Source organism: Dama dama, chromosome 16 (assembly GCF_033118175.1).
Source record: "Dama dama isolate Ldn47 chromosome 16, ASM3311817v1, whole genome shotgun sequence".
Classification (NCBI taxonomy): Eukaryota; Metazoa; Chordata; class Mammalia; order Artiodactyla; family Cervidae; genus Dama; species Dama dama.
In genome coordinates, this window is record NC_083696.1 from 28,721,886 (window position 1) to 28,748,981 (window position 27,096).

Below are 27,096 nucleotides of genomic sequence, written 5' to 3' on the forward strand. Positions count from 1 at the left end.
GGCTGAGAGAAGGGAGGAGGCTTCAGAGTTAGGAGTCTGAAGTAGCAGTTTCATGAGATTTAAGGAAAGAACCCATCTCTATAACATAAAACTGCAAGGTGAAGCAGCAAGTGCTAATGCACAAACTACAGCAAAATACCTAGATCTAGCTAACTAATTAATGATGGTGGCTACATTAAACAACAGATTTTCAGTGTAGGCAAAATAGCTTTATATTAGAAGAAGATGCCATCTAAGACTTTCATAGCTAGAGAGGAGAAGCCAGTGCCAGGCTTCAAAACTTCAAAGGAAAGGCTGACTCTCTTAGGGGCTAATGCAGCTGGTAACTTAAAGTTGAAGCCAATTCTCATTTAAATTCTGAAAACTCTGGGGTCCTTAAGAATGATGATAAATCTATTCTGTGTGCATGTGTGCTAAGTCACCTCAGTCATCTCTGACTCTTTGCAACCCTATGGACTGTAGCCTGCCAAGCTCCTCTGTCCATGGAATTCTCCAGGGAAGAATACTGGAGTGGGTTGCCATGTCATCCTCCAGGGGATCTTCCCAACCCAGGGATTAAACCTGTGTTTCTTAAGTTTCCTGCATTGGTAGGTGGTTTTTTTTTTTTACCACTAGTGCCACCTGGGAAGCCCAAATCTATTCTCCCTGTGCTCTACTGACAAAATAACAAAGCCTGGATGACAGCACATCTGTTCACAACATAGCTGACCAAGTATTTTAAGCCCACTGTTGAGACCTACCACTCAGAAAAAAAGTTTCCTTTCAAAATATTACTGCTCATCAACAATGTACTGGTTAATCCATGAGTTCTAGTGGAGATGTACAATAAAATCAGTGTTGCTTTTATAATCTGCTAACACAAAATCCATTCTCCAGCCCATAGATCAGAAGTCATTTCAATTTTCAAGTCTTATTATTTAAGAAATACACGACATAAGTCTATAGCTGTCATAGACAGTGAGTGCTCTGATGGACCTGGGCAAAGTAAACTGAAAACCTTCTGGGAAGGTCTTATTATTCTGAATGCCATTAAGAACATTCATGATTCATGGAAAGAGGTCAAAATATCAGCATTAATGGGAATTTAGAAGTTGATTACAATCCCCATGGATAACTCTTGTATGGTTCAAGACTTCACTGGAGGAAGTAACTACAGATGTGGTGGAAATACAGAGAGAGCCAGAGTTAGAGCCTGATGATGTGACTGAATTGCTACAATATCATGAGAAAACCACAAAGGATGAGGAGGTGCTTCGTATTACTTATGTAAAGAAAGGGGGTTTCTTGAGATGGAATCTAATTTGGGGGAAGGTACTGTGAAGATTGTTGAAATGACAGCAAAGGATTTAAAATATTAAATGGATGCTGGGCTGGATGAATCACAAGCTGGAATCACTATTGCTAGGAGAAATATCAACGTCATATATACAGATGATACCACTCTAAAGACAGAAAGTGAAGAAGAACTAAAGAGCCTCTTGATGAGGATGAAAGAGAATGAAAAAGCTGGCTTAAACTCAACATCCAGAAAACAAAGATCATGGTATCAGGTCTCATCTCTTCATGGCAACCAGAGGGGGAAAAAGTGGAAACAGTGACAGATTTTCTTTTCCTGGGCTCCAAAATCATTGTGGACAGTGACTTCAGCCATGAAATTAAAAGATCTTGCTCCTTGGAAGGAAAGCTGTGACAAACTTAGACAGCATATTAAAAAGCAGAGACATTACTTTGCCAACAAAGGTCTATATAGTCAAAGCTATGGCTTTTCCAGTAGTCATGTATGAATGTGAGAGCTGGACCATAAAGAAGGCTGATAACCGAAGAATTGATGCTTTTGAACTGTGGTGCTGGAGAAGACTCTCGAGAGTCCATTAGATTGCAAAGAGATCAAATCAGTCAATCTTAAAGGAAATCAGTCCTGAATATTCACTGCAAGGATTGAGGCTGAAGCTCCAACAGTGTGGCCACCTGATGCAAAGAGGTGATTCACTGGGAAAGACCCTGATGCTGGGAAAGATTCAGGACAGGAGGAGAAGGGGGTGACAGAGATGAGATGGTTGGATGGCATCACCAACTCAATGGACATGAGTCTGAGCAAACTCCGGGAGAAAGTGAAGGACAAGGAAGCCTGGCCTGCTGCAGTTCGTGGGGGTCACAAAGAGTTGGCCATGACTTAGCAACTGAACAAAAACAACAAAAGCAGTGGCAGAGTATTTTTTAATTAAGGTATATACATCATTTTTTTAGAGATAGTGCCACTTATTGCATGTTTAAAAGACTATAACATAGTGTAAATATAACTTTCATGTATACTAGGAAACCAAAACATTCTTGTGACTTGCCTTATTATGATGTCACTTTACTGCAGTGGTCTGGAAATGAACTATACATTTCTAACTATGATAATTCATAATTCAATCTGCTCATCTAACATGATAAAAAATATTAGCTCTAACTTGTCAAATTCCATGAAACAAAGATATATAAATGTCTATTTTATTGAAGAATCTCATCTTTAGAAGAAGTTCCATAAAAGTGATTAAATTTGTAAGCTGTAATTATGGATTAGCTTTACTTAATTCACTAAATACCTTAGTGATTTTAAAGAAAAATCTTTACATCCCTTTAATTTATTTATTGGCCACGCCACGCTACTTATGGGATCTTAGTTCCCTGACCAGACATTGAACCCAGGCCCTTGGCAGTGAAAGCATGGAATTCTAACCACAGGGAATTCCCATACTTAATTCACTAAATACATTAAAAATTTTAAAGAAAAACCTTTGCATCCCTTTTAAATAATCCACACTCCTTCCTAACAGATTAGTCACCCACCCCCCAAAAGTGACTTGAAATGAAAATAAATTTGAATTTATTTGAGAATACACACTAACTGCAGGAGTTAACATAAAATCACTGACAAACTTTTTACCTCATTATTTTAAGGTAATGTAGCAGTAATGTCGACATCCAAAGAGCAGACAGACAGAGGGAGAATGTAAAGAACAGCACAGGTGGAGTTTATGTACCAAGAGTGTAAACAGCACTAATTACTTTGACCCTCATCTCTGTTGACAAGCCCAAGAGAAGAAAGGGGAACTGGGAAACCAGTCATTTGGGACTGGGAATGGGAAACTGGGAAACTTTGTCATTTGGTCACAACTCCAAGAAGGCAAAGGGAATACATAATTTCGTGTAGATCTAGCCCTATCACTCATACTAGCACAGTAGAGGTCTATCAAAACCTTAATTCACAGAAGGTGAACAACATATTTACAATGCTGGTTTACAAAACTAATCTGAAAAAAAAAAAAAAAAAGAATCTGCTTTAATGTGGAATACAGTAGTTCTAAAGTTATGGTTAAAGATGAAAAGAACAAAAAACTATTTAATCAGCCACCTACAGAATAGAAAAAGGCCAAAAACTGCATTTCAGAAATGATGCATCACTCTGCAAAAGCTTTGTTTTTACAGACATTCCTCTGGAACTCTGTCAGGCAAACGTTTTTATAGTCTATTTTTTTCTCACACACACTCATGATACACAGCATAAATCAGAGATGGGGCAATAAGGCAACAAACATTCTCTCAGACCAACAGAAGGCATAGCAAAAATTGTCTATTTCTTATATAATTCTTTTTTAAAGCCTACATTCCTTTTTTTTCATCTTCCTGGGAGATAAAAAGGTAAGAGAGTATTTTGGAATCATACTTTACAAAGTATGATGATTTCTGCTTGGTTTAAACAACAACAATAAATAATGTGTTATTTTGAAGGGAACCTAGCCCATTTATCCTTACAAAGTTCTATTCCTAAAATCTGGACTATTAATACATGCTGAAACAAGAAAATCAATTTACCTTCAAAATGCCAGGACATTTTTGTTTCTGCTTTAAAAGCTTTGTGGCTCTGGAGGTTAAGTAACCTTTCACATTGGGTATTATGGCATTTTCTCCATGAATGAAAATAAAGAAAATATGATTATCTTCTTCATTACTATATTCCTGAGGGAATAACATGACTTGTGATCTAAAGAAGTTTTAAGTTTTTGTATAGCTTTTGAATCAACTAAAGATCGGATTATGCAAAAAATGGTATTGATAATAACCAAAGAAAGCTGTAATTATTAGCAATCCCACCATTTGTCTCAGGGTTGAGGTTTCCTATACCTATATTTCAAACATGTATAGTAATGACTTTTTTTTATAATATCAATGAATATAAAATCAAAGATTCAAAGACAATTTTTACAGTTTGAAAAATGTTATCTTTCCTCTGTTGCTCGAAGGCATAATACCATCTTCACATAGCAGATGTAGCACCTCATGTTTCTGATATTGAAGATGATCAGGCATTGACTAGTCAAAATCATGTTGGAAAGAACATTCTAGCATGGGAAAAACAGTAAAAGTATATGTAAAGACAGTCACAGAGGGCTTTATTATTTATTTTCCTCTAGTAGTCATGTGCATATCTCGGTCACAGCTGGTAGTTTCCCAAAGGCTCTTTTCTTTATTCTTTGAACCTATTCTCCTGAGAAAGTAAATTCATTTATTCCACAAGCAAGTATTTAACGTCTTCAATGTGCAAGTGTCAAACTATGTGCATTACCTGAGATTAAAGGAAAATAGAGTATGGCTAAAAGTAATACACTATGATTACTGAGGGACTTAATTTTACCCTAACTTTTTATACCAGAACTTTAAACACAGCCATTATTGGCTATTTTCAAACGTTAATTTGAAAATAAAAGTGAATTTAATTTTTCACTTGCCTCTGAACTCCACTAACAATGTAAGTGTCACGAATAAAAAATAGCTTAAATTCAGTTGTAAAGAAGGAAACACAAAAGGACTTAATCACACACTAGACAAACACTCCTGAAAATTCAGAATGATTGTTTAGTATAAAGTCTAGATTCAGAACTCTAATCCTTTTTAATTACAAACCTTTGTGATATACAGCTTCTGACAAGGCTCCCCAAAATTCCCACCTCTTGGTATCCACAACCATATTTCATGCCCACTATGGCCCAGGTGGCAAGCAACCAAGGGAGGGCTTTGCTAATAGCTCATGCAGAAACAGTGGCCCCAGTCTAACAACGCACAAGGAACTGAACCCCGCATCAATCACACGAGATAGGAAGCGAATCCTCCTGAGTCTAACTTTGAAATAACTGTAGCCTTAAGAGAAACTCAGCCAGAAGACTCAGCTAAATGGTACCCAGATTCCTGATCCACAGAACTGTAACATGATAAATGTGTACTGTTTCAAGCTGCCATGTCTTGGAATAATTTGTTATACAGCAATAGATACCTAACAAGCCTACCTGAAGAAAAGCATATACATGTGCTAATTCTGGCACACATTTTAGAGAAACAAGAGGCCTCTCTAAAGTCCACCAACTGAACACCTTGTGGCCCAGAGATCCTTGACTAAGAAACTTCTGCTATGATAAACTCCAAACAATATGTACCAAAGGCCTGTAGAAAATTTAACCATGCTGTGTAGCTTAACAAATGTCAGAATACTTTCCTTCCATAACGTAGCATTAAGAAAGTTAAATTACTCTAAATATAACTATTATCTTAGTATTAACATTATCAAAGGTAAAAACAAGTCAAATTATACTAAAACATTACTTTAAATAACATATTTCATAAAACTAAATAAGTACTGAGGGTAAAAAAGTGACTAAACACCGTCCTTAAGTACTGTGTGAGACAAACACACACAAAAAATAATTATAATAAGTTCTGGGATACAAACAGAAATCTGCAGATGGTATCTATTCATGTATGTAATACACGTGACATAGTATGTATGACTTTATTAAATTTTAATTACAAAGTAAGTAAATACCTGTACAGTTTTTCCAAGTCCCATGTCATCACCAAGAATACAGCCTCTTCCTCGGATGAAGTGTCCATGGAGAAACTGGGCTCCCTCCCTTTGGTAATCTCTCAAATACCTATTGATAGTATAAGGAATAGAGTCTCCATTTTCAGATAGTTGAAAAGGAACAGCTGACGATGGAAATTTTCGGTCTGGGAAATAAGGTTTTTCCAAATCTTCATCATCAAATATAAAATTCCTGGAACAATCTTTAACAGATTTTACTTCTTGAAGTCTTTTAAGAGGTACTCTCCTTTCTTGAAAATCTGAATATAAGATGACTGCAAATGACTTCCCATTTTCATCCACTGTGATAGATTTTATGCTTGCTTCACAAAGTTTTTCATTGTCTGGAGAAGGGGCAAGACATCTTTCTCCTGGATGCCATATATCTGTAATAATAAAGGAGAAAATAAACTTTCCAAATCTAACTTTTAAAGTAACACCTCATTTATCTACTTCTATGAGAAAAAAATATTCCTCACATAAATACACTTCCCAAAATCTGAAACAAGACAAATTATACTTACAGATATTTTCCTAAAGTATATTATCATAACAAAGGGTATATAATTTATTTCCAGTTTTTCTCACCCTGACTATGTGTCATCATCTCCCCATACATGCTTAGTCTATTTGTTCTGATTATGTGGATATGGGTAATGGGCATTTGGTTTTATTATTGTGGTTGGTTATTATTGTTGAATTCAAAACGTGATTCTGATGTACAGCCAGGATTAAGAACCTCTTAAATATTCATGATGACTCATGAACTTTGTGTATAACATTCATAATATGGCAGAATGACTGTGAATAGGATTTGGTAATAGGTAAGCTAAAATCCTCTGAACAGCTATATTTTTGTAATTCTTCTGTCTGCTTTCTTAGTTATCCCATCTCCTTTTTCTGAACAAAGCTATTTCTTCTCACTGTCAATATTGCTGTTTCTAAAACGTTCCTTGAATTCGTATATAACTAATCAAGGGAATCTCCAGTTCAACAGCAGAGTGACATGTACCAGCTTTGTCACAGCTTTTTCCATTCAAGGTTTTGAAAAGCTGAGATTCTTAAAAATGAGATGAATTCTAAGATCTCTTTCTGCTATCATTTCATTATTCTTTGAAAAGTCTGACTTCTCTCTATGATGAATTCATTCTGTGCTTAACTATACAGCTATTTTACTTTCTATTCAGAAAATACAGTACTATGGAGTGGGGAGGGAAGCCTCTACAGAGTATAATATTGGTACAATTAAAAGGTACCAAATAGAGGAAAATAAGTAAAAATAATTTTCCTAATGGAATTTCATATAACAAGAATTCTAGAGGAATTGTATGGCTACAATTATAAGAATACAAGGAATTATTTTTTTCACATATTTCTCACAGAGATCATAGGATCATTGGTAGTTTCCCAGGGTCTTTCTAATGATTCTGAATTAGGCTTTTATAACATTCATGATTATAACTAGTATGTCTATATTCTCTTCAGTAAGAATAGCTCATGATGCTATTCCTCATCAGTTGTTCCTCAAAAGTAAAACTATTATTGTTACTTTGATAAAGTTGTTTTTATATAACAATCAGAAACACGGTGAAAAAAATCTGTTCTCCCATTATAATTTTGCTTTCAAACTGTTTGAGAATTATTACACTCTTCTAAAAATGTTCTAATGTGAAAATAACTCTCTGATTCACTATACAGAGATAAGTCAATAGGCCCTATTTTCATAATAGTACTGTTTGAACCTTAAAACCTATATTAAGCCTTAAGGTAAGTCTGAACACGTTACTTGTTTCATATGATTTGTCTGCCTATCCAGCATATGCCTTGTAATTTTTTAGAGCTTTAATTCATTAAGTTATTTATTATCAATGTATATGATTTAATACCAGTTATTCGCCAGATACTGTACCACACTACCGAGTATAAAAATGAAGAACAATGTCAAAAATGATAGTCATTAAATCTTGCTCGAAACTAGTCTTTCCCAATTTCATTAAAAGGAATCACTATCTAGCCAACTTTTCAAGGTAGAAAACCTTTAGTCAGTCCTTATTCCTCTTTTGATATTACTCCCTACATTCAATCCATCAGAATGCCCTGGTGGTTCTACTTCAAAAAAAAAAAGAAGCATCACTTTCCTCCATGCCACCAACTCTTCAAAATAACTATTGGCAAACTTTCTGTAGAGTCAGATTTTAGCTACTTATTATTCTAGATTTTGCAGGTTATACTGTTGCTTGCCTTTGTAACACAAAAGTAGCTACAGACACATAATCAAATGGATATGGCTGTGCTCCAATAAAACTTTATCTACAAAAAAAAAAAAACTGTCAGGATGAATTTGGTCCTGACTGTAATGTGCCATGGGTTTGGGTAGACTCTGGGAGTTGGTGATGGGCAGGGAGGTCTGGCATGTTGTGGTTCATGGGGTCGCAAAGAGTTGGACACGACTGAGCAACTGAACTGAACTGAACTGTCATGTGCCAATGTCTGGCTTTCTCCTAAATTACTGCTATAGACTCCATTCTCTACCCATTCTCTCCACTAACATTATCTCCCCCCTACAATCCATTTTCCACAAAGCTGCAATATCAACTACTTAAAAATATTTATTAGTAAATCTTTAATTTAAAATCTTTTAATAATTACCCACTGCAAAAAGAATAAACTCCAAGCTCCTCACTATGGTCTACGTGACCCTGTATCATTTTCCCCTAAGTAGGGAAACTTAAACTCCAACTTAAAATCTATCAATATTCCCCTTGACTCAAGCGTACTAGACGGGTCTTCACTCACTGTTAAGTCATTGCCTCTTAGATTTTGTTTCTGATCACCTTATTTAAAGTATCCCACTATACTGTAGGGAACCCCACTATTCTGTACCTCAGTATTTTACTGCCTATACAGCACATATCACAAGGTTTAATTATCATGTTTACTTTTTAAAAATCTGCCTCTCTCACTAGAGAATAGCATCTTCTCAAAATTTTACCCCCAGGGCCAGCACACAATAGGCACTCAATAAATGTGCTGAATATATTAACAAAAACACATTCCGAATCTCATAGAACCTTGATATCTAGCGAGAGAGACAAATACTAAAAAGTTCACACATGTGAAATTGTTGCTTTAAGAGTGCTATAAGAAAGAGGGACTAAAGAAATAGTTTAAAAAGGAAGGAAATCTAAGAAAAGAATGTCAGTCGGGGGGGTACATACAGCGGGTGCAAAAACCTCATGGGCTTCACACAAACAATCTATAGAAATCTATTAATATTTGGTTTCTGAGTTTGGGTAACTTCTAGAACTAAAGAGATTCACTTAAGTTTGATCCAGGGCAGTGTCTCTCAGCATTCAAAGTCCAGAACAAATCGTTTAAATCAGGACAATTTCCTTTTGGACTGAATGGGGGGTAAGGCTCCTTATGATCTGGTCCCTGCGTCCTCTTTAACTTCATTTCCTCCCTTTCTCCTGATTTCATCCCAAACTTGCCTTCTAGCTGTTCTTCAACCATGACAAGCATACTCCCATCTTCGGTCCCTGAGATTTCTGTTCCTGCCACCAACCCTCTCCCTAAATCCCAATGTGACTGATGCTCCCACTTCACTCAGGGTTCTGCTCAAATGGTATCTCCTCAGAGGTATCTTCTCTGATCACTCAATCTAACACAGCACTCCCTGCCACTTTCTCTTCCTTTACCCTGCTTGATTCCATTTTCAGAGAAAAATCTGAAATATCTGTTATTGGTTATCTCCTTAAGTTCCCCAGAGTAGAGACAATTTGTGTTCACTGCCATATTCTGGACACTGAGGACAATGTTGAAACTCAAATACTTGTCAGATTAACAAATATTTATATAGAGCTAACATTTTGAGGTTTATGAGTGCCATACATGAAATTTATACATAGTAGTTCATTTAAGCCTTAGAACAACTGGTTCACTACTTCATGTAAATACTATTATTAGTTCCCTTTTATAAATGGTGAAACAGATAAAGGTTAACCAGTCACACAGCTAGAAAGTGTCAGAGCCTGGATGTGAATCAAGCTATCTGAACATGCTGTACCACTACACACATGAATGAATAATTTCTTGGAACTGAGTAGCCCTCGTTCAATTCAGTTGCTCAGTTGTGTCCGATTCTTTGTGACCCATGGACTGTAGCACACCAGGCTTCCCTGTCCATCACCAACTCCCAGAGCTTGCTCAAACTTATGTCCATCAAGTCAGTGATGCCATCCAACCATCTTATCCTCTGTCATCCCCTTTTCCTCCTGCCCTCCACCTTTCCCAGCATCAGGGTCTCTTCCAATGAGTCAGTTCTTCACATCAGGGGACCGAAGTATGAGTAGTCCTGCCCCCTTTTAAATGAGATATGAACATCCCAGTTACTATAATCTCCACTCAGCAGCTTCATCTACTTATTTTACCTGCCAGGTTTCTAAAGGTATTTGTATTTGTGGTCCCTGAGAGATAGTGTCATCAATTTCTAGTCTTCAGAGCTGAGGCTTGTTACTTAAAAGTCTCTGAAGTTTGGTTCTATATTCCTCATCTATTTAATCAGATCAATATCTTCCTCAAAAGAAAACATGTAAACAATCAGCATATTTCTAGGCACAGAACAAGAATCCAGCATCTGTAAATTTTTGTTGTATCACTATTAATAATGAAAACTATTAATTTGGGGGCAAGAGGACATCCCAGATGACTTGTGGCAGATAACCATGTTCTCCCTAAACGACTCTTAGTGACCCGTTATAGGTGACCCTGACTCAATACATCACATATAAAGCTCTTTGTGTAATAAACTGAACTAATCTCAATCTATATTCACCTACTTAATAATGAACCTACCATTCACTAAGGACTGAGGCATACAATAGAGAATAAAAATACCAAACATTTACTTAAGTGTTTACTATGAGCCAGACACTGGGTCACGTTAAGTGCTTTGCATGACACCATCTCAATTAATAGTCAAAAGAACTCAATCAGCAATGATCTCAATTTTACAGAGAGCAAACTACCCAAAGTTGCTCAGCAAATGACTGTCAGAGCCAGCACTAGATCCAAGGGCAGTCTGACTTCAGAATTTCTCAACACTGAATCACAAAGAACTAGTCCCAGCTCTAGACGGGGTACACCATCTCCAGCTGTCACTCACGGAGGCCACAGGGTAAAACCCCGACCCCAAGGGAACTGGCATGAACAGGTCCAATCCTACACAGTCAAGACAGGTGTCTGGGCAGAGAGGCGAGCTCGGAGCTTATACCTTTGCTGTTGGTTTCCGCGCGGGGCTTCGGGTCAGACTGATCCATCTGGCCAGGGGGAAGGGCTTGGCAGCCAGGTTGCATTTAACACCCCACAGGCGGCAGAGGACCGCCAGGAGGAGGCGGGCAGGCGGAGGGTGGCAAACTCCACCTTCCGCCACCCTCCGTACATCGCCCTCCCCTGGAGCTCGACGTCACGGCACGGAGGGAGCAAAGGTGGAGCCTGATGGGGCCCAGGGAGAAGGGACTGTGGCCTCTGCGACAGCGGCAGAGCCGGAGGACGCTATGGAAGCTGGCAAGGCAGCGCTCACCTACTAGCCTGGAGCTCCGCCGGCGGGGGAAGACAACAGGCTGGCTACTCGACCCTTTACCCTCCCTTTCACTGATAGGCCTCCCTCTGCAGCCCAGCGTAGCTTCCTACCCTAACTCGGAAAATCCCGCGAGAACTGGCTCCGGTACAGTCCTCGGGATCTCACGATAACAAAATCTTGGCTTACGTGGGCGGAGCGATCTTCCGGCCGTCTTTCCTCTAGAAAGCGTGCAACACAAAGACCCGCGATAGTTGCTAGTAGCGCGGGGCTTGGTATCGCTTGCCCGCCTTGTGCGGCTGTCGTGGCTGCAGAGAGAGGCTGGAAGGTGGCCGTGGGCGTGGACCAGCTGAGGGTCTTTTAAGGACCGGTAAGAAAGGTGACCCTTGGAGAAGGAACTGGCAACCCACTCCAGTATTCTTGCCTGGGGAATCCCTTGGACGGAGAAGCCTGATGGGCTACAGTCCACGGGGTCGCAAAGAGTCGGACACGACTGAGCGACTTCACTTTTCACTAAGAAAGGTGACGGCCTAGCAGGAGACCATCGTCCCCGTGCTCCTTTGTCCATGGGATTCTCTAGGCGAGAATATTGGAGTGAGTTGCCAAGTCCTTCTCCAGGGGATCCATAGTCATGTCTACCTCTAAGTGCAGCTGGGAAAGATTATTTGGTTTTAAGGGCTCACATGATAAAATTGGGTCCTCCGATAATCCAGGATACTCTTCGCTTATCAAGATCTATACCCTCAAGCACATCAATAAGATCCCTTTGCCATATAAAAGAATATATTCATGGGTTCTAAGGATTAAGGTATGAACATCTTTGGAGATCATTGTTCTGCCTACCCCAGCGTCTTAATGAGGAAAACTATGGCTATTTCCTCTGCAAATAGATGTCTATTTTTGACAGATACTAAAAATTAGCATGTTTTCATAAAATGCTTCATCTAGAATAGCAGTTGTTTCTGTTTACCAGCAGGTAGAAATTTTGTATTGAAGAGAAACATCTAATTCATCCATTAACTATGTGTTACATGTTGGCCCTCACACTTGGTTCAGAGATTAGACATTTATCCTCACTGCTTCAAAGCCCTCACCCATAACAGACTCATAATAGTGATCTACCTAAAAAGGATTATTGTAATAATTAAAATAAATACAACACCTAAAACAATACCTATGCATAGTAAGAATTTAGTAAAGAATAGTATTGTAATATACTGTTGTTATCAATGGAATTCATCCACTTGAAAGTTGCATTCTGCATAGCAGTGCTTCAGTTTAATATTTTGGCCAATAGTTGATAATGCATCATTACTTAGAATTTTAGACTAGATTCTAACTTAAACAGCACAGATAGTAAGGCATATTTTCTAGTACAGCTGAACAAAACTTATTTCTTTCATTATATGCATCTTGATATTAGAAATTTTAAAATGTAGAAAACAATCTCCTTGGACTTGATGAAATATATCAGTTTTACTTAAATTCTGTAAATTTTGTCCCTAAAATCAATAGCAATTGGAAATTCCAATCTACCTTATTTTTTTTTTTTTTTGTCCTACAACTATTAGAGAAGACATTTGAATTTTCCCTCCACTGTAACAGAGAAGGCAATGGCAACCCACTCCAGTATTCTTGCCTGGAAAATCCCATGGACAGAGGAGCCTGGTAGACTGCAGTCCATGGGGTTACTAAGAGTCAAACACTACTGAGCGACTTCACTTTCACTTTTCACTTTCATGCATTGGAGGAGGAAATGGCAACCCACTCCAATGTTCTTGCCTGGAGAATCCCAGGGGCGGGGGAGCCTGGTGGGCTGCTGTCTCTGGGGTTGCACAGAGTCGGACACGACTGAAGCGACTTAGCAGCAGCAGCAGCTCCACTGTAATGTCATATTTTTCCAGAGGTCCACTGATTTAACAAAAATTTTTAGAAATATTGATTTAAATGAAAGGGATCATCTGGTGGATGGAATACTCTTGTGACTAACGAAAGCAGTTGTTTTGGTGTGCCCAGTCATGTCTGGCTCTTTGCAACCCCATGGACTGTAGTTTGCCAGGCCTCCCTGTCCCTCACCAACGGAATCATACGGAACCTCATTTTCTGAGTATTTCTTATTTAATCTCACCACCATTGTTATGATACGTGGTGAAGTAGAAATAATCAGGACATAAAAATATGTTTTAGTGAATTAGATGGCTCACAAAATTAGATATCCTCAAACATTCTTCCCCCATTTAACAACAGTTTTTGTCTCAGCCCGTTACAGTGATGTCTTTGTCTAGGTGCTAATATTATAAACATCCAACACTATACTAGTACACTGCAAAGTGAAATTGAAAGACTTGCAAAATATTCAGGAATTCCTGAAGTCAATATAAATCATATTGGATAGCTACATCGCATGTAAAACTGTTGGCAAAGTAGTAGCTAGCAAAATTAAGCATGTAAAAACCTCAAAAAGAGAAAAAACACAGATGATGGTAGCATAGACATTTCAAAAGAGTGTTACTTGACTGTCAAAGAGACCCTTGAGAAAGATGATTAAACCTTTTAATGTTTTACAAAAAAGTAGTCTTTCTTTATGTTCCCACTGCAGAAGTCAAAATTGTGACCTCCAAATTGTGAGTTAATCCAGCAAAAAGGCTCAAGAAAAAAATAGGTATATGTTTTAGTCCATTTTGGTTGCTACAACAAAATTCTGCAGACTAGATAGCTTATAAATAGCAGATGTTTATTTCTCACAGTTCTGGAGGCTGGGAAGTCCAAGATCAAGGTGTGGACATGGTTCTATTCTGGTGAAGACCCCCTTTCATTCATAGCTGGCCCCTTCTTGCTGTGTCCTCACATGGTGGACTGGACTAAAGAGCTCTCTGGTATCTCTTTTTCAAGAGCACTAATCCTCTTAATGAGAACTCCATCTCATGACCCTCTCATCTCCCAAAGACCTCAATTGGGCATTAGAATTTCACATATGAATTTTGAGGGGACACATATTCAGACCATAGCAGTATGAAAATGTAAGGAAATGCAAGAAATTGAGTCTCAAGAGTTTTAGTTAGTTGATTTTACATAGTAGCATTTCTCCTCTGATACAATTTTCCAGTCACTTTATCAAAGGGAAAAAAGGAAGAAGAGCTGACAACAAAGTAGAGATGATAGAAATAGATGTGTCCTTCTTTGCCAAGTCAGTCAGTTCAAAGGCTCAGTTGTGTCCCACTCTTTGCAATCCCGTGGACTGCAGCACACCAGGCCTCCCTGTCCATCACCAACTCCCGGAGTTTACTCAAACTCATATCCATTGAGTTGGTGATGCCATCCAACCATCTTATCCTCTGTCATCCCCTTCTCCTCCTTTCTGCAATCTTTCCCAGCATCTAGGTCTTTTCCAATCAGCCAGCTCTTCACATCAGGTGGCCAAAGTATTGGAGTTTCAGCTTCAACATCAGTCCTTCCAATGAACATTCAGGACTGATTTCCTTTAGAATGGGCTGATTCGATCTCCTTGCTCTCCAAGAGACTCTTAGTCTTTTCCAACAGCATAGTTCAAAAGCATCAATTCTTCGGTGCTCAGCTTTCTTTATAGTCCAACTCTCACATCCATACATCACTACTGGAAAAAACATAGCCTTGACTACATGGACCATTGTTGGCAAACCTAATGTCTCTGCTTTTTAATATGCTGTCTAGGTTGGTCATAACTTTCCTTCCAAGGAGTAAGCGTCTTTTAATTTCATGGCTGCAGTTACCATCTGCAGTGATTTTGGAGCCCCCAGAAATAAAGTCTGCTTAGTGTTTCCTCTGTTTCTCCATCTATTTGCCATGAAGTGATGGGACTGGATCCCATGATCTTTGTTTTCTGAATGTTGAGCTTTAAGCCAATTTTTTCACTCTCCTCTTTCACTTTCATCAAGAAGCTCTTTAGATCCTCTTCACTTTCTGTCATAAGGGTGGTGTCATCTGCATATCTGAGGTTATTGATATTTCTCCCAGCAATCTTGATTCCAGCTTGTGCTTCTTCCAGCCCAGCGTTTCTCATGATGTACTCTGCATGTAAGTTCAATAAGCAGGGTGACGATACACAGGCTTGATGTACTCCTTTTCCTATTTGGAACAAGTCTGCTTTCCATGTCCAATTCTAACTGTTGCTTCCTGACCTGCATATAGGTTTCTCAAGAGGCAGGTCAGGTGGTCTGATATTCCCATCTCTTTCAGAATTTTCCACAGTTTATTGTGATCCACACAGTCAAAGGCTTTGGCATAGTCAATAAAGCAGAAATAGATGTTTTTCTGGAACTCTCTTGCTTTTGCGATGATCCAGCAGATGTAGACAATTTGATCTCTGGTTCCTCTGCCTTTTCTAAAACCAGCTTGAACATCTGTAAGTTCACAGTTCACATGCTGTTGAAGCCTGGCTGGGAGAATTTTAAGCATCACTTTACTAGCGTGTGAGATGAGTGCAATTGTGCGGTAGTCTGGGCATTCTTTGGCATTGCCTTTCTTTGGTATTGGAATGAAAACTGACCTTTTCCAGTCCTGTGGCCACTGCTGAGTTTCCACATTTGCTGGCATATTGAGTGCAGCAGTTTCTCAGCATCATCTTTCAGGATTTGAAATAGCTCAACTGGAATTCCACCACCTCCACTAGCTTTGTTTGTAGTGATACTTCATAAGGCCCACTTGACTTTGCATTCCAGGATGTCTGGCTCTAGGTGAGTGATCACACCATTGTGATTATCTGGGTCATGAAGATCTTTTTTGTACAGTTCTGTGTATTCTTGCCACCTCTTCTTAATATCATCTGCTTCTGTTAGGTCCATACCATTTCTGTCCTTTATTGAGCCCATCTTTTCATGAAAAGTTCCCTTGGTATCTCTAATTTTCTTGAAGAGATCTCTAGTCTTTTCCATCCTATTGTTTTCCTCTGCTTCTTTGCATTGATCATTGAGGAAGGCTTTCTTATTTTTCCTTGCTATTCTTTAGAACTCTGCATTCAGATGGGTATATCTTTCCTTTTCTCCTTTGCATTTGGCTTCTCTCCTTTTCACAGCTATTTGTAAGGCCTCCTCAGACAGCTATTTTGCTTTTTTACATTTCTTTTTCTTGGGGATGGTCTTGCTCCTTGTCCTGTACAGTGTCACAAACCTCTGTCCATAGTTCATCAGGCACTCTGTCTATCAGATCTAGTCCCTTAAATCTTTTTCTCACTTCCACTGTATAATCCTTAGGGATTTGATTTAGGTCAAACCTGAATGGTCTTGTGGTTTTTCCTATGTTCTTCAACTTAAGTCTGAATTTGGCAGTAAGGAGTTCATGATCTGAGCCACAGTCAGCTCCCGTCTTGTTTTTGCTGACTGTATAGAGCTTCTCCATCTTTGGCTGCAAAGAATATAATCAGTCTGATTTCAGTATTGACCATCTGGTGACGTCCATGTGTAGAGTGTTCTCTTGTGTTGTTGGAAGAGGGTGTTTGCTATGACCAGTGCATTCTCTTGGCAGAACTCTGTTAGCCTTTTCCCTGCTTCATTCTGTACTCCAAGGCCAAATTTGCCTGTTACTCCAGGTGTTTCTTGACTTCCTACTTTTGCATTCTAGTCCCCTATAATGTAAAGGACATCTTTTTGGGGTGTTAATTCTAGAAGGTCTTGTAGGTCTCCATAGAACCATTCGCCTTCAGCTTCTTCAGCATTCCTGGTCAGAGCATAGACTTGGATTACTATGATATTGAATGGTTTGCCTTGGAAACAAACAGAAATCATTCTGTCATTTTTGAGACTGCATCCAAGTACTGCATTTCAGACTCTTTTGTTGACTATGATGACTACTCCATTTCTCCTAAGGTATTTTTGACCAAAATAGTTGATACACTCATCACCTGAGTTAAATTCACCCATTGCAGTCCATTTTATTTCACTGATTCCTAAAATATCAATGTTCACTCTTGCCATCTCCTGTTTGACCATTTCCAATTTGCCTTGATTCATGGAGCTAACATTCCAGGTTCCTATGCAGTATTGCTCTTTACAGCACCAGACCTTGCTTTACAGCATTGGAACTTGCCAATAAGTAACCTAAACCTTTAAGTTTACAAGTCAGTATTATGCTACAGTATGACTGTACTTAACATGAATTGTACACTTTAAAATGGGTGAAGAAGTTAAATTTTATGTGATAGGTCTTTTTTTTATATATATATACTGTCATTAAAGACAAAACAAAAAACTTGGGTCAACAGAAGGACAGTTTCATACTTAAGTCAGGTATAATGAAAGCTACCTAGTGAATGGAGGGTTAGTTTTAGGAAGGTGATGAGTATAACCTCTTGGACCTTCACCAATGTTGTGTTTACTTCAGAGACTCATTAAATATTAGAACTTGAAGAAGTCTTAGGGATTCCATGGTCCTGCGCTTTAATTTAAAGACAAAATAGTTTTAAGAAATGTTAGATTATTTGTTCCAGGTCACAAATAGAAATAACAAAATCAGGATGAGAATATGATTCCTGATATTTATTCCAGTATAATAAGTATACAAAAATATTTCACAGAATATATTTTTAGATTTGAAAAATTAAATCCTGTGATGCAATTTCATGTAATATTTTATGTTACATGTCACATAGTAAGCCTAACAAATCTGCAGCAAAACACGAGGAACTTCAGGTTGAAATAACTTTATAAAAATACTCAAAGTGCATAGCTGACCTTGCAAAAAAAAAATACTCATAGGCCAAAAGTAAGGAGGGAGGTGAAAACTAGCTTGTTAAGCTGACACTTATGCCACTGTTGTCATGGGGGCATTCACCCATCTCAGTTACCAAAAAGTCTGAGTTTTAACGGTCTTGTGGTAACAGAACACAAGGCCCGCAAATGGAACTGAAACTCTCGTGTGAAATCTGAAACCTTGAAAGGTAACATCCTCAAGGAAATGGTGGAGTAGAAGAAAACTGGAGAGCAAAAAAACAGGGAGGATGAAGAAGACTTTTTATTTTTTTTTTGGCACAGACTCCAGACAGGTATGTGTGTGTGTGTGTGTCCTCTGACATTTTGAAACCACAGTCATCCCCCAAATGGATTATGATTTGAATTCACATAATCTGCATGATCTAGTAAACCCCAAGATTCAGTAATAGCATAATGTAGTGCCAGGTTCATTACATCCAGGTTGGTAGAAAGAAAATAGCATATCCTCTCTCAAAGAAAACATTTTGAATCTCAAAATTCTCAGAGATAAAGTCCTATAACATGGTTCATAATCCCCAAACTGAAAAACACAGAAATGAAACTTCCATGGGCAAAATTCAGTAGGAAAAACATACAACAAAGATAGACCCTTAGTAATTTCAGTTATTAGAAGTATTGCAAAAAAGTATATGTGTGGATAGATAAAATATTTACTGATATTTAAAAAAATGAAACTGAAAACATGAGAAAGAAAAAAGATAGTGTCGAAAAACAGCAAGTAGATTTTTTTAGAGGACTAGAACTTCTGGAAGTGAAAATTTTAGTTATTGACATTAAAAACTCATTAGTAAGTTAAATATCAGATTAAACACACCATAATACACCATATAACCCAGGGAACTACATTCAGTATCTTATAATAGTCTATAATAGGAAAAAATTTGACCCGAATCATTTTGCTGTACACCTAAAACATTTTAAATCAAATATATTTCAAAAATATTTTGAAATAAAAAATTTAAAAAGCAGAGTGGACATATCCAAAAAAAGAAAAAAGCCATAATAGAAAAGTCATGAACTGTAAGATCTAAAGAAATGAACCCAAATGCAGGACAAAATGTCAAGTAGATGTAAAGTATAAAAGAAAGTTTAAGAAAAATGGAGGTTAGAATTGGATTTTCAGAAGTATTGAAAGGTGAGATTGAAGAACAAAAATTTTCAAAGAAATGATAGCTAAAATCTTCAGATTCAGGAAGCACAATGGATTGAGTACAATATAAAAACATATATGCAAAAAGTTAGACACATTGAAGTAAAATTACAGAAGACAGTAACAATCTTGAAAGCAGCCATTAGAAAAGACAGATTACCTATATAGAAAAGAACGACAGTTTAACTGATAGCAGTAGACTTCTCTGTAGTCAGAAGAGTAAGAAGCCAGGAGACAATGGAATAGTACAAGGAGAAAATAACTTTCAACCTAGAATTTTATAGTCTGCTACACTATAATGAAAGCAAAATAAGAATATTTTCAGACAAAAGCATAGAACTAGTAGACTTTCACTACAAAAACTTTTTAAGGATTTTGAACTCAGAAAACATCTGAAATGTAAGAAGAATGATTAGCCTAACAAAATTAGCAAACAACCATTTACTGTGTAAAACCATAGTAATGATAATATGTAATTTGAATATATAAAAACCTGGGTCAAACCTGGGTCAAACTCAGATCAAACCTTGGTCTCCTGTATTGCAGGCAGATTCTTTACCATCTGAGTCATAGAATAGGAAAATAGTAAAGGGGGAAAACTATCAGAAAAGCTCAGAATATTAATATCATAATACAGGGCTTCCTTGGTGGCTCAGCAGTAAAGAATCCACCTGCCAATGTAGGAGATGCAAGAGAGGCAGGTTAATCCCTGGGTTGGGTAGATCCCCTGGAGTAGGAAGTGGCAACCCACTCCAGTATTCTTGGTGTGAAAAATTCCATGGACAGAGCAGCCTGATGGGCTACAATCCATGGGGTTGCAAAGAGTTGGACACAACTGAGCACATACACACAAAGGAAAAAAATTAGAATAACTCAGAATATTAACATCAGACAATATAAACTTTAATGTGAAAAGCTGTAGGGACAAAGAAATTAGCCACAGAAATGATAAAAGACATAGTTGTACCAAAGGGACAGGGGGCTTCCCTGGTGGTTCTGCAGTCAAGAATCTACCTGCTAATGCAGGAAACCTGGGTTCAATCCCTGGGTTGGATATATCTCCTGGAAAAGGAAATGGCAACCCAATTCAGTATTCTTGCCTGGGAATCCCATGGACAGAGAAACCTGGTGGGCTATAGTCCATGGGGTTGCAAAGAGTCAGACATGACTTAGTGAGTAAACAACAACAGTTAAAGGGAAAAGTTATAAGGTTTTTTCAACTGAGGCCGTAAAATGACAAACTTCATATTTAATGTAAGATAGTCTTCCATGTAAGATACCCAAAGGAAACCATCAACATAGATTTTATGACCCTAATTTCTCATCTCCATTGAGTATATGAAAGTGTTGGATGGAAGGGATTAGAGGATAGGGATGGGAGGTTAGAGAAAGAGAAGAAAATGTTTTTGATAGAACTATCGCAGAGCTAAGTTCCATACCTCAAGACAAGCAAAAGGAGCTTCAGAGGAATTACATAGAATGTTTAATATGTTTCCCTTGGAATTTGTGGAACATGATGGACTATTTGGCTCAAACCTTAAGAATCTGAAGGTCTGGCTAATTGCCCTGAAGTCAAGTAAGAAATGTTAATGTATTTGGTGCCACCTTACTCCCAGAGTTATTGTGACAAAAGGATGCACATTTCTTCAAGATGTGGGCCTTAGGTGACAGAAAGCCAGTAGAGATTTCAAGGTGATCCCTAAAGGGATCCTGGAACAACTGGATACATTGGAGTAAAATAGTGACTCTGAAGAACACAGAAAAGCACCATATGGGAGACATCCAAGGAAGGTCTATGCAGTCTCATGGAAGTACTACTTAAAGTGTCTGTTCTTGTTTCTTAATTTTTCCCTTTACCCAAACAATTCTGCAAAAGTCAGGAGCAGCCTAGTAAGTAGGAAAGGAAGGCAGAAGCATAAGTCATATAAGAGAAGTAATTATCCCTCCTTTTCCCCCTTACTGTAACTTTGCTTTGTAAGTCCAAATTTTTCAGCCTAATTTATGAGACTAATTATTATTATTATTAGTTGTCCATGTTGGTGGGCATACAGTGTATGCACATGTAATTTTCTGACATCAGAAACCGAAAAGAGTGGGGACAAAGCTTTAAAGGAGCAGAGTTTTTGTATCTTATGAAATTAAGCTCATCTAAATTCAAATGAAATGTTTATAACACTAGGATGTTAAATGTAATTCCCATGGTAACCACAAAGAAAATAGCTTTAGAGTATACACCAAAAAAATGAGAAAGAAATTTAAACATTTCACTAGAAAAAAATCATTAAAACACCAAAGAAGATAGTAATGCAGGAAATTAAGGACAAAATAGCTATAGAGCATATAGAAAACAAATAGCACAATAAAAGCAGTCCTTCCTTGTCAGTAATTGCTTTAAATGTAAATGGGTTAAAATTCTCCAATCAAAATTGGAGAAAGAGATTGACAGAATGGAGAAAACCACATGAACCAACTACATGCTGTCTACAAGAGACTCATATGAAATCCACAGACACAAACAGTTAAAAAGGAAAGAATGGAAAAAGACATTTCATGCAAAGAGTAAACAAAAGAGATTTGGGGAAGCTATGCTAATATCAGGCAAGGTACAGTTTAAATCAAGTAAGTTATAAGTGCCAAGGAAGGACATTATATGAGAGGAAGAGCCCCTGAAGAAGGGAATGGCAACCCACTCCAGTAGTCTTACCTGGAGAATCCCATGGACAGAGGAGCCTGGCAGGCTATAATCCATAGGGTCGCAAAGAGTTGGATATGACTGAAGTGACTCAGTATACATGCATGCACACACAGGAAGAAGATATATAACAATTATAAACATTATGCACCTCCAGGGGATCTTCCCAATCCAGGGATCAAACCCAGGTCTCCCACATTGCAGGACTCCTTACCACCTGAGCCACCAGGGAACCCCAAGAATACTAGAGTGGGTAGCCTACCCCTTCTCCAGGAGATCTTCCCAACCCAGGAATTAAACCAGGGTCTCCTGCATTGCAGGCAGATTCTTTACCAGCTGAGCCACCAGGGAAGCCCATTTTGCACCTAATGACATACTAGCAAAATCCAAAGCAAAAGCTGACAGAGTTGAAGGGAAAACAATTCCATAGTAATAGTTGGAGACTTCAACACTCCAATAATAGATGGAATGAGACAGAAGATAAGAAATAGAGAGTTTAATACAATAAATCAACTAGATCTAATAGATATTCAGAACAATCTTGTTGTTCAGTTGCTAAGTCATGTCTGACACTTACAGAACAGTGTACCCAACAACAATAGCACACATATTCTTCTCAAGTGCAGATGAGACATTTTTCAGGATAGATCACATTTTAGACCAGAAATCAAGTCTTACAGATTTAAAAATATACAAAACATACAAAGTGAAAAGTATCTTCTCTGACTACAGTGGAATGAAATTAGAAAATAAAACAAAAGTAAAACTGGAAAATTCACACAATTGTGGAAATTAAACATTACACTCTTAAGTAACTATAGCTCAAAGAAGAAAAACAAGGTAAAGTAGAAAATACTTACAGACTGATGAAAAGAAAAACATGATATATCAAAACGTATAGGATAAAGCAGAAGCAGTGCTAAGCAGGAAATTTAAAAAGAAAAAAGCTCCCAAATCAACAACTTTACAATTTAAGGAATTAGAGAACGTGCAGTGAAAGTTAAAGTCACCCAGTCATGTCCGATTCCTTGAGGACCCATGGACTGTAACCCACAAGGCTCCTCTGTCCATGGGGATTCTCTAGGCAAGAATACTGGATTGGGTTGCCATTCCCTTCCCCAGGGGATCTTCCCAACCCGGGGATTGAACCCAAGTCTCCTGCATTGCAGGCGGATTCTTTACTGTCTGATCCACCAGGGAAACTCAAAAGGAACTAGAGAAAGAAAAACCTAAATCAAAAGCTAGCAAAAGGAAATAATAAAAATAAGAGCAGAAACAAATGAAATACAAAATAGAAAAACAATAGAGAAAATTATTTAAAAACATGAATTTTTAGAAAAGAGTAACAAAACTGACAGACCATTAGCTAGATGGGCTAAGAAAAAAGAGAGAAGACCCCAAATTACTAAAATAAGAAAAGTAGGGACACTATTTTTTTAAAGAAATCAAAAGAATTATGAGAATACGATGAACAATTGTATGCCAAAAATAACACAGATGAAATGGACAAATTTCCTAGAAACATAAAACTAACCAAAACTAAGTCCCAGAGGAATAGAAAATCTTAAGTAGACCTATAACCAGTAATGAGATTGAATCAGTAATCAAAAATCTGCCAACAGAGAAAACCTGGACCTGAATGTTTCATTTTTGAATTCTGTCAAACATTTAAAGAGGAACCAGTACCAATACTTCTAAAACTTATTAAAAGTTGAAGAGGAAAGAACGCTTCCTAGTTTATTTGAATTTATTTGAGGCCAGCATATCTTAATACCAAAGCCAGGTAAAGACATTATGAGAAAAAATTATATGCCAAATCCCTATGAACGCTGATGCAAAAATCAACAAAATACTAGCAAACAATGTAGCAGCATTTAAAAGAATTTACACCATGATAAATAGAATTTATTCCTGGAATCAAAGATGATTCAACATACAAAATTTGATTAATGTAATATGCCACATGAGTAAAATAAAGGATAAAAACCCACATGATTAACTCAATTCAGAAAGTTATTTGATATCCTTTCATGATAAAACACTCAACAAACTAGAAGGAAAATTACCTCAACATAATAAACATATGGAAAGCCTATAGTTCACATCACACTCAATGGTGAAAGACTGAACACTTTTCCTTGAAGATTAAGATCAAGGCTAGGATGCTGACCTTCACCACTTCTATTCAAATACTATTAGAAGCTGTAGTCAGAGTAATTAGGCAAGAAAAAGAAATAAAAGACATTCAACTTGGAAAGAAAAGTAAAATTATGTGTTTGCAGATGATATTATATGTAAAAAGAATTACACCCACACAAAAACTGTTCAGTTCAGTTCAGCCGCTCAGTTGTATCCAACTCTTTGTGACCCCATAGAGCAAAGACTGCAGCATGCCAGGCTTCCCTGTTCATCACCAACTCCCAGAGCCTACTCAAACTCATGTCCATCATGTCAGTGATGCCATCCAACTATCTCATCCTCTGTCATCCCCTTCTCCTCCCACCCTCAATCTTTCCCAGCATCAGGGTCTTTTCAAATAAATCTGTTCTTCGCATCATCTGGCCAAAGTATTGGAGTTTCAGCTTCAGCATCAGTCCTTCCAATGAACATTCAGGACTGATTTCCTTTAGGATGGACTGGTTAGATCTCTTTGCAGTCCAAGAGACTCTCAAGAGTCTTCTCCAACATCACAGTTCAAAAGCATCAAGTTTTCAGTGCTCAGCTTTCTTTATAGTCCAACTCTCACATCCATACATGACTGCTGGAAAAACCATAGCTTTGACTAGATAGAACTTTGTTTAAAAGTTCAATGCCATAGAAAAGAAAATGTGTGTATGTGATGAAGGGTAGAGAGTGCTGGGGAGAGCACTGTTCTAATTAAAAGAGACTAAGGAGACACACAAAACCCCAGCTGTACAAAATATTACATAAAATGTATTTGGGGAACAAATGAAGAAATTTGCATGTGGTCTGGGTATTAAATAATATTGTAGAATTCATTTCCTTGGATGCATTAATGATATGATCCTGTGGTGGAATGCCCTGTTTTTAGAGGATGCAACTGAAATATTTAGGGAAGAATATCATGAAGTCTATAGGGCTTCCCTGGTGGCTCAGACAGTAAAGAATCTGCCTGCAATGTAGGAGACCCAGGTTTGATCCCAGGGTTGGGAAGATCTCCTGGAGATGAGAATGGCTACCCACTTCAGTATTCTTGCCTGGAGAATCCCACGGACAGAAGAGGCTGGTGGGCTATAGTCCACCAGTCCGTGAGGTCACAAAGAGTTGAACGTGAATGAGTGACTAACATTTTTTTGATCATGAAGTCTCCACTTACATTGAAATGGATTCGGCAAACACACACACACACACAAGCTTATAAAGCAAAATACTAACAATAGATGAATCTAGATGGTACATGTATGAGTGATACGAGTGTTTGTTGTGTTTTTCTTCCAAATTTTCTATATGCCTGAAAAACATTCATAGTAAAAAGTTGGAAAAACAAAAATTATTTAAACATTTATAAAAGACAGAACTGTTAGAATTCTGAGTAAAGAATCTAAAGGAATTCTCTATTAAAGATACAGAGCTGAGCTCAAAAATGAACCAGCACTGTTTAGAAAGAATGCCATTAACCCATTACTAAATAAGTCCCAATAAAATAATGGTAATCATCTTTAAGATATAGGCAGTTGAAGTCACAATACCAATTATCTGTATTTCTAAACATTATGCATGTTCTCTGGATAAATATGGATGCTAATGGCTACAAGCATTGTACAACTTGAAACTCGTAGATGTCAGTATATTTTTAATTATTTTCAGTACCATAGACATCCATCTTTGCCAAGGTTTTAATTGAGATTGATAAAATTCTCACTTAATATAAAATTAACAATTTCTGTAAGCAAAATGACTAACTAAATAGTTTACAATTTAACTGACATAGCACATGAATTTACCTGTATAAGTATGGACCTCACTGAAGTTGTGTCTTGGCATCTCTGTAATACTGCATTAATTGCAAAACTTCCCAGAAAATGCTGCGTTTTTACAGTCCAAGCTGGAGAAACAAACTTAGTAGCAAATTGATTTATCTGTTAAACATAAAAATGAAATATTGAGCTGAAGAAATATCAGTTAGTGATGTGCTATGGTGATAAAAATTACTTCTTTAGTATCTGGCATTGACATTTGTTTGTACAATAGTAAGCAATGTGATCAAAGTTATATTTCTTAATAATTCAGAGGCTTCTGACAAAAGTGTAAAGATAATAATAAGGTTTATGCATCAGTTATGTCATATTCTATGATCTAAATTAACATGAAAAAGCTAAAATTAAATAATCAATGTTAAATAGTTTTAATTATCCTTGCTATCATTCTATAACTAATCTTCAATTTTTCTTTTTTTATTCTAGTTATCTTTTATTCTACCACCCAGGATACCTTTCTCTTCCCCTCTCTTTTCCCCTTCACTTTAATACATATGTTGAAAATCTGTCATGATATCCTATGATTTTCAACAAGCCCTGAAAACATCAATAAGCACTAAATTATGGGCCCTCCATCATAGTTTCAAACCCAGAACTGAAACTTCACCTTATTCTAGAGCTCCCATAACTTTTAACCCCTTCTCAAATGCCATGATGATCCAAGTCTGCTCCAAAATCCACCATGGATAATATACAAGGTTCTTCAGGATGGTTAGGAAGATAGGACCTTGAGGTTATGGCAACCTAATATTAAATATTAGCTTTCTAATTACCTTCAGCTGAATGTAGATTTTCACCTTGCGTGCAAAATCCCGCATTTCAGTCAGCTACATACAGATTACAGCTTCTTAGGAAGAGTGTTCTTACATTTTTCTGAAAAGAAAAAAGTTTTACTCTTGGGTTGGTAAAAAATCCTTTTAAAAATCCCTAGAGCCACATAAAGTCGTTGTCTTCTATCATTTTGAAAGGTAGAACTTGGCAGCAGTAGAGCTATTTGCATTAATAAGACGTTCTGATCTCACGAAGAGAAAGT

At 37.5% G+C, this 27,096-nt stretch overlaps 1 protein-coding gene and 1 long non-coding RNA gene across 7 annotated transcripts in view; one reads left to right on the forward strand and one right to left on the reverse strand.

Moving 5' to 3' along the window:
• ERCC6L2 (ERCC excision repair 6 like 2) overlaps nt 1-11,607 on the reverse strand; it is a 163,857-nt gene extending 152,250 nt beyond the window's left edge. The window contains exons 1-2 of one of the 2 annotated variants that reach the window (XM_061163672.1): nt 11,175-11,607; nt 5,864-6,288 (exon numbers count right to left, since the gene is read on the reverse strand). In XM_061163672.1, the coding sequence (XP_061019655.1) occupies nt 5,864-6,288; nt 11,175-11,256 (507 nt within the window). In that variant the 5' untranslated portion in view covers nt 11,257-11,607. The remainder of the gene's footprint in view (nt 1-5,863; nt 6,289-11,174) is intronic. The other variant, XM_061163673.1, reaches the window with a different exon arrangement.
• Nucleotides 11,608-11,716: 109 nt separating this feature from the next.
• The window catches only part of LOC133071206 (uncharacterized), a 93,774-nt gene continuing 78,394 nt past the window's right edge, over nt 11,717-27,096 (forward strand). For 4 of the 5 annotated variants that reach the window (XR_009696380.1, XR_009696381.1, XR_009696378.1 and 1 more), the window contains exon 1: nt 11,717-11,850. This is a non-coding gene — a long non-coding RNA (uncharacterized LOC133071206). The remainder of the gene's footprint in view (nt 11,851-27,096) is intronic. The other variant, XR_009696379.1, reaches the window with a different exon arrangement.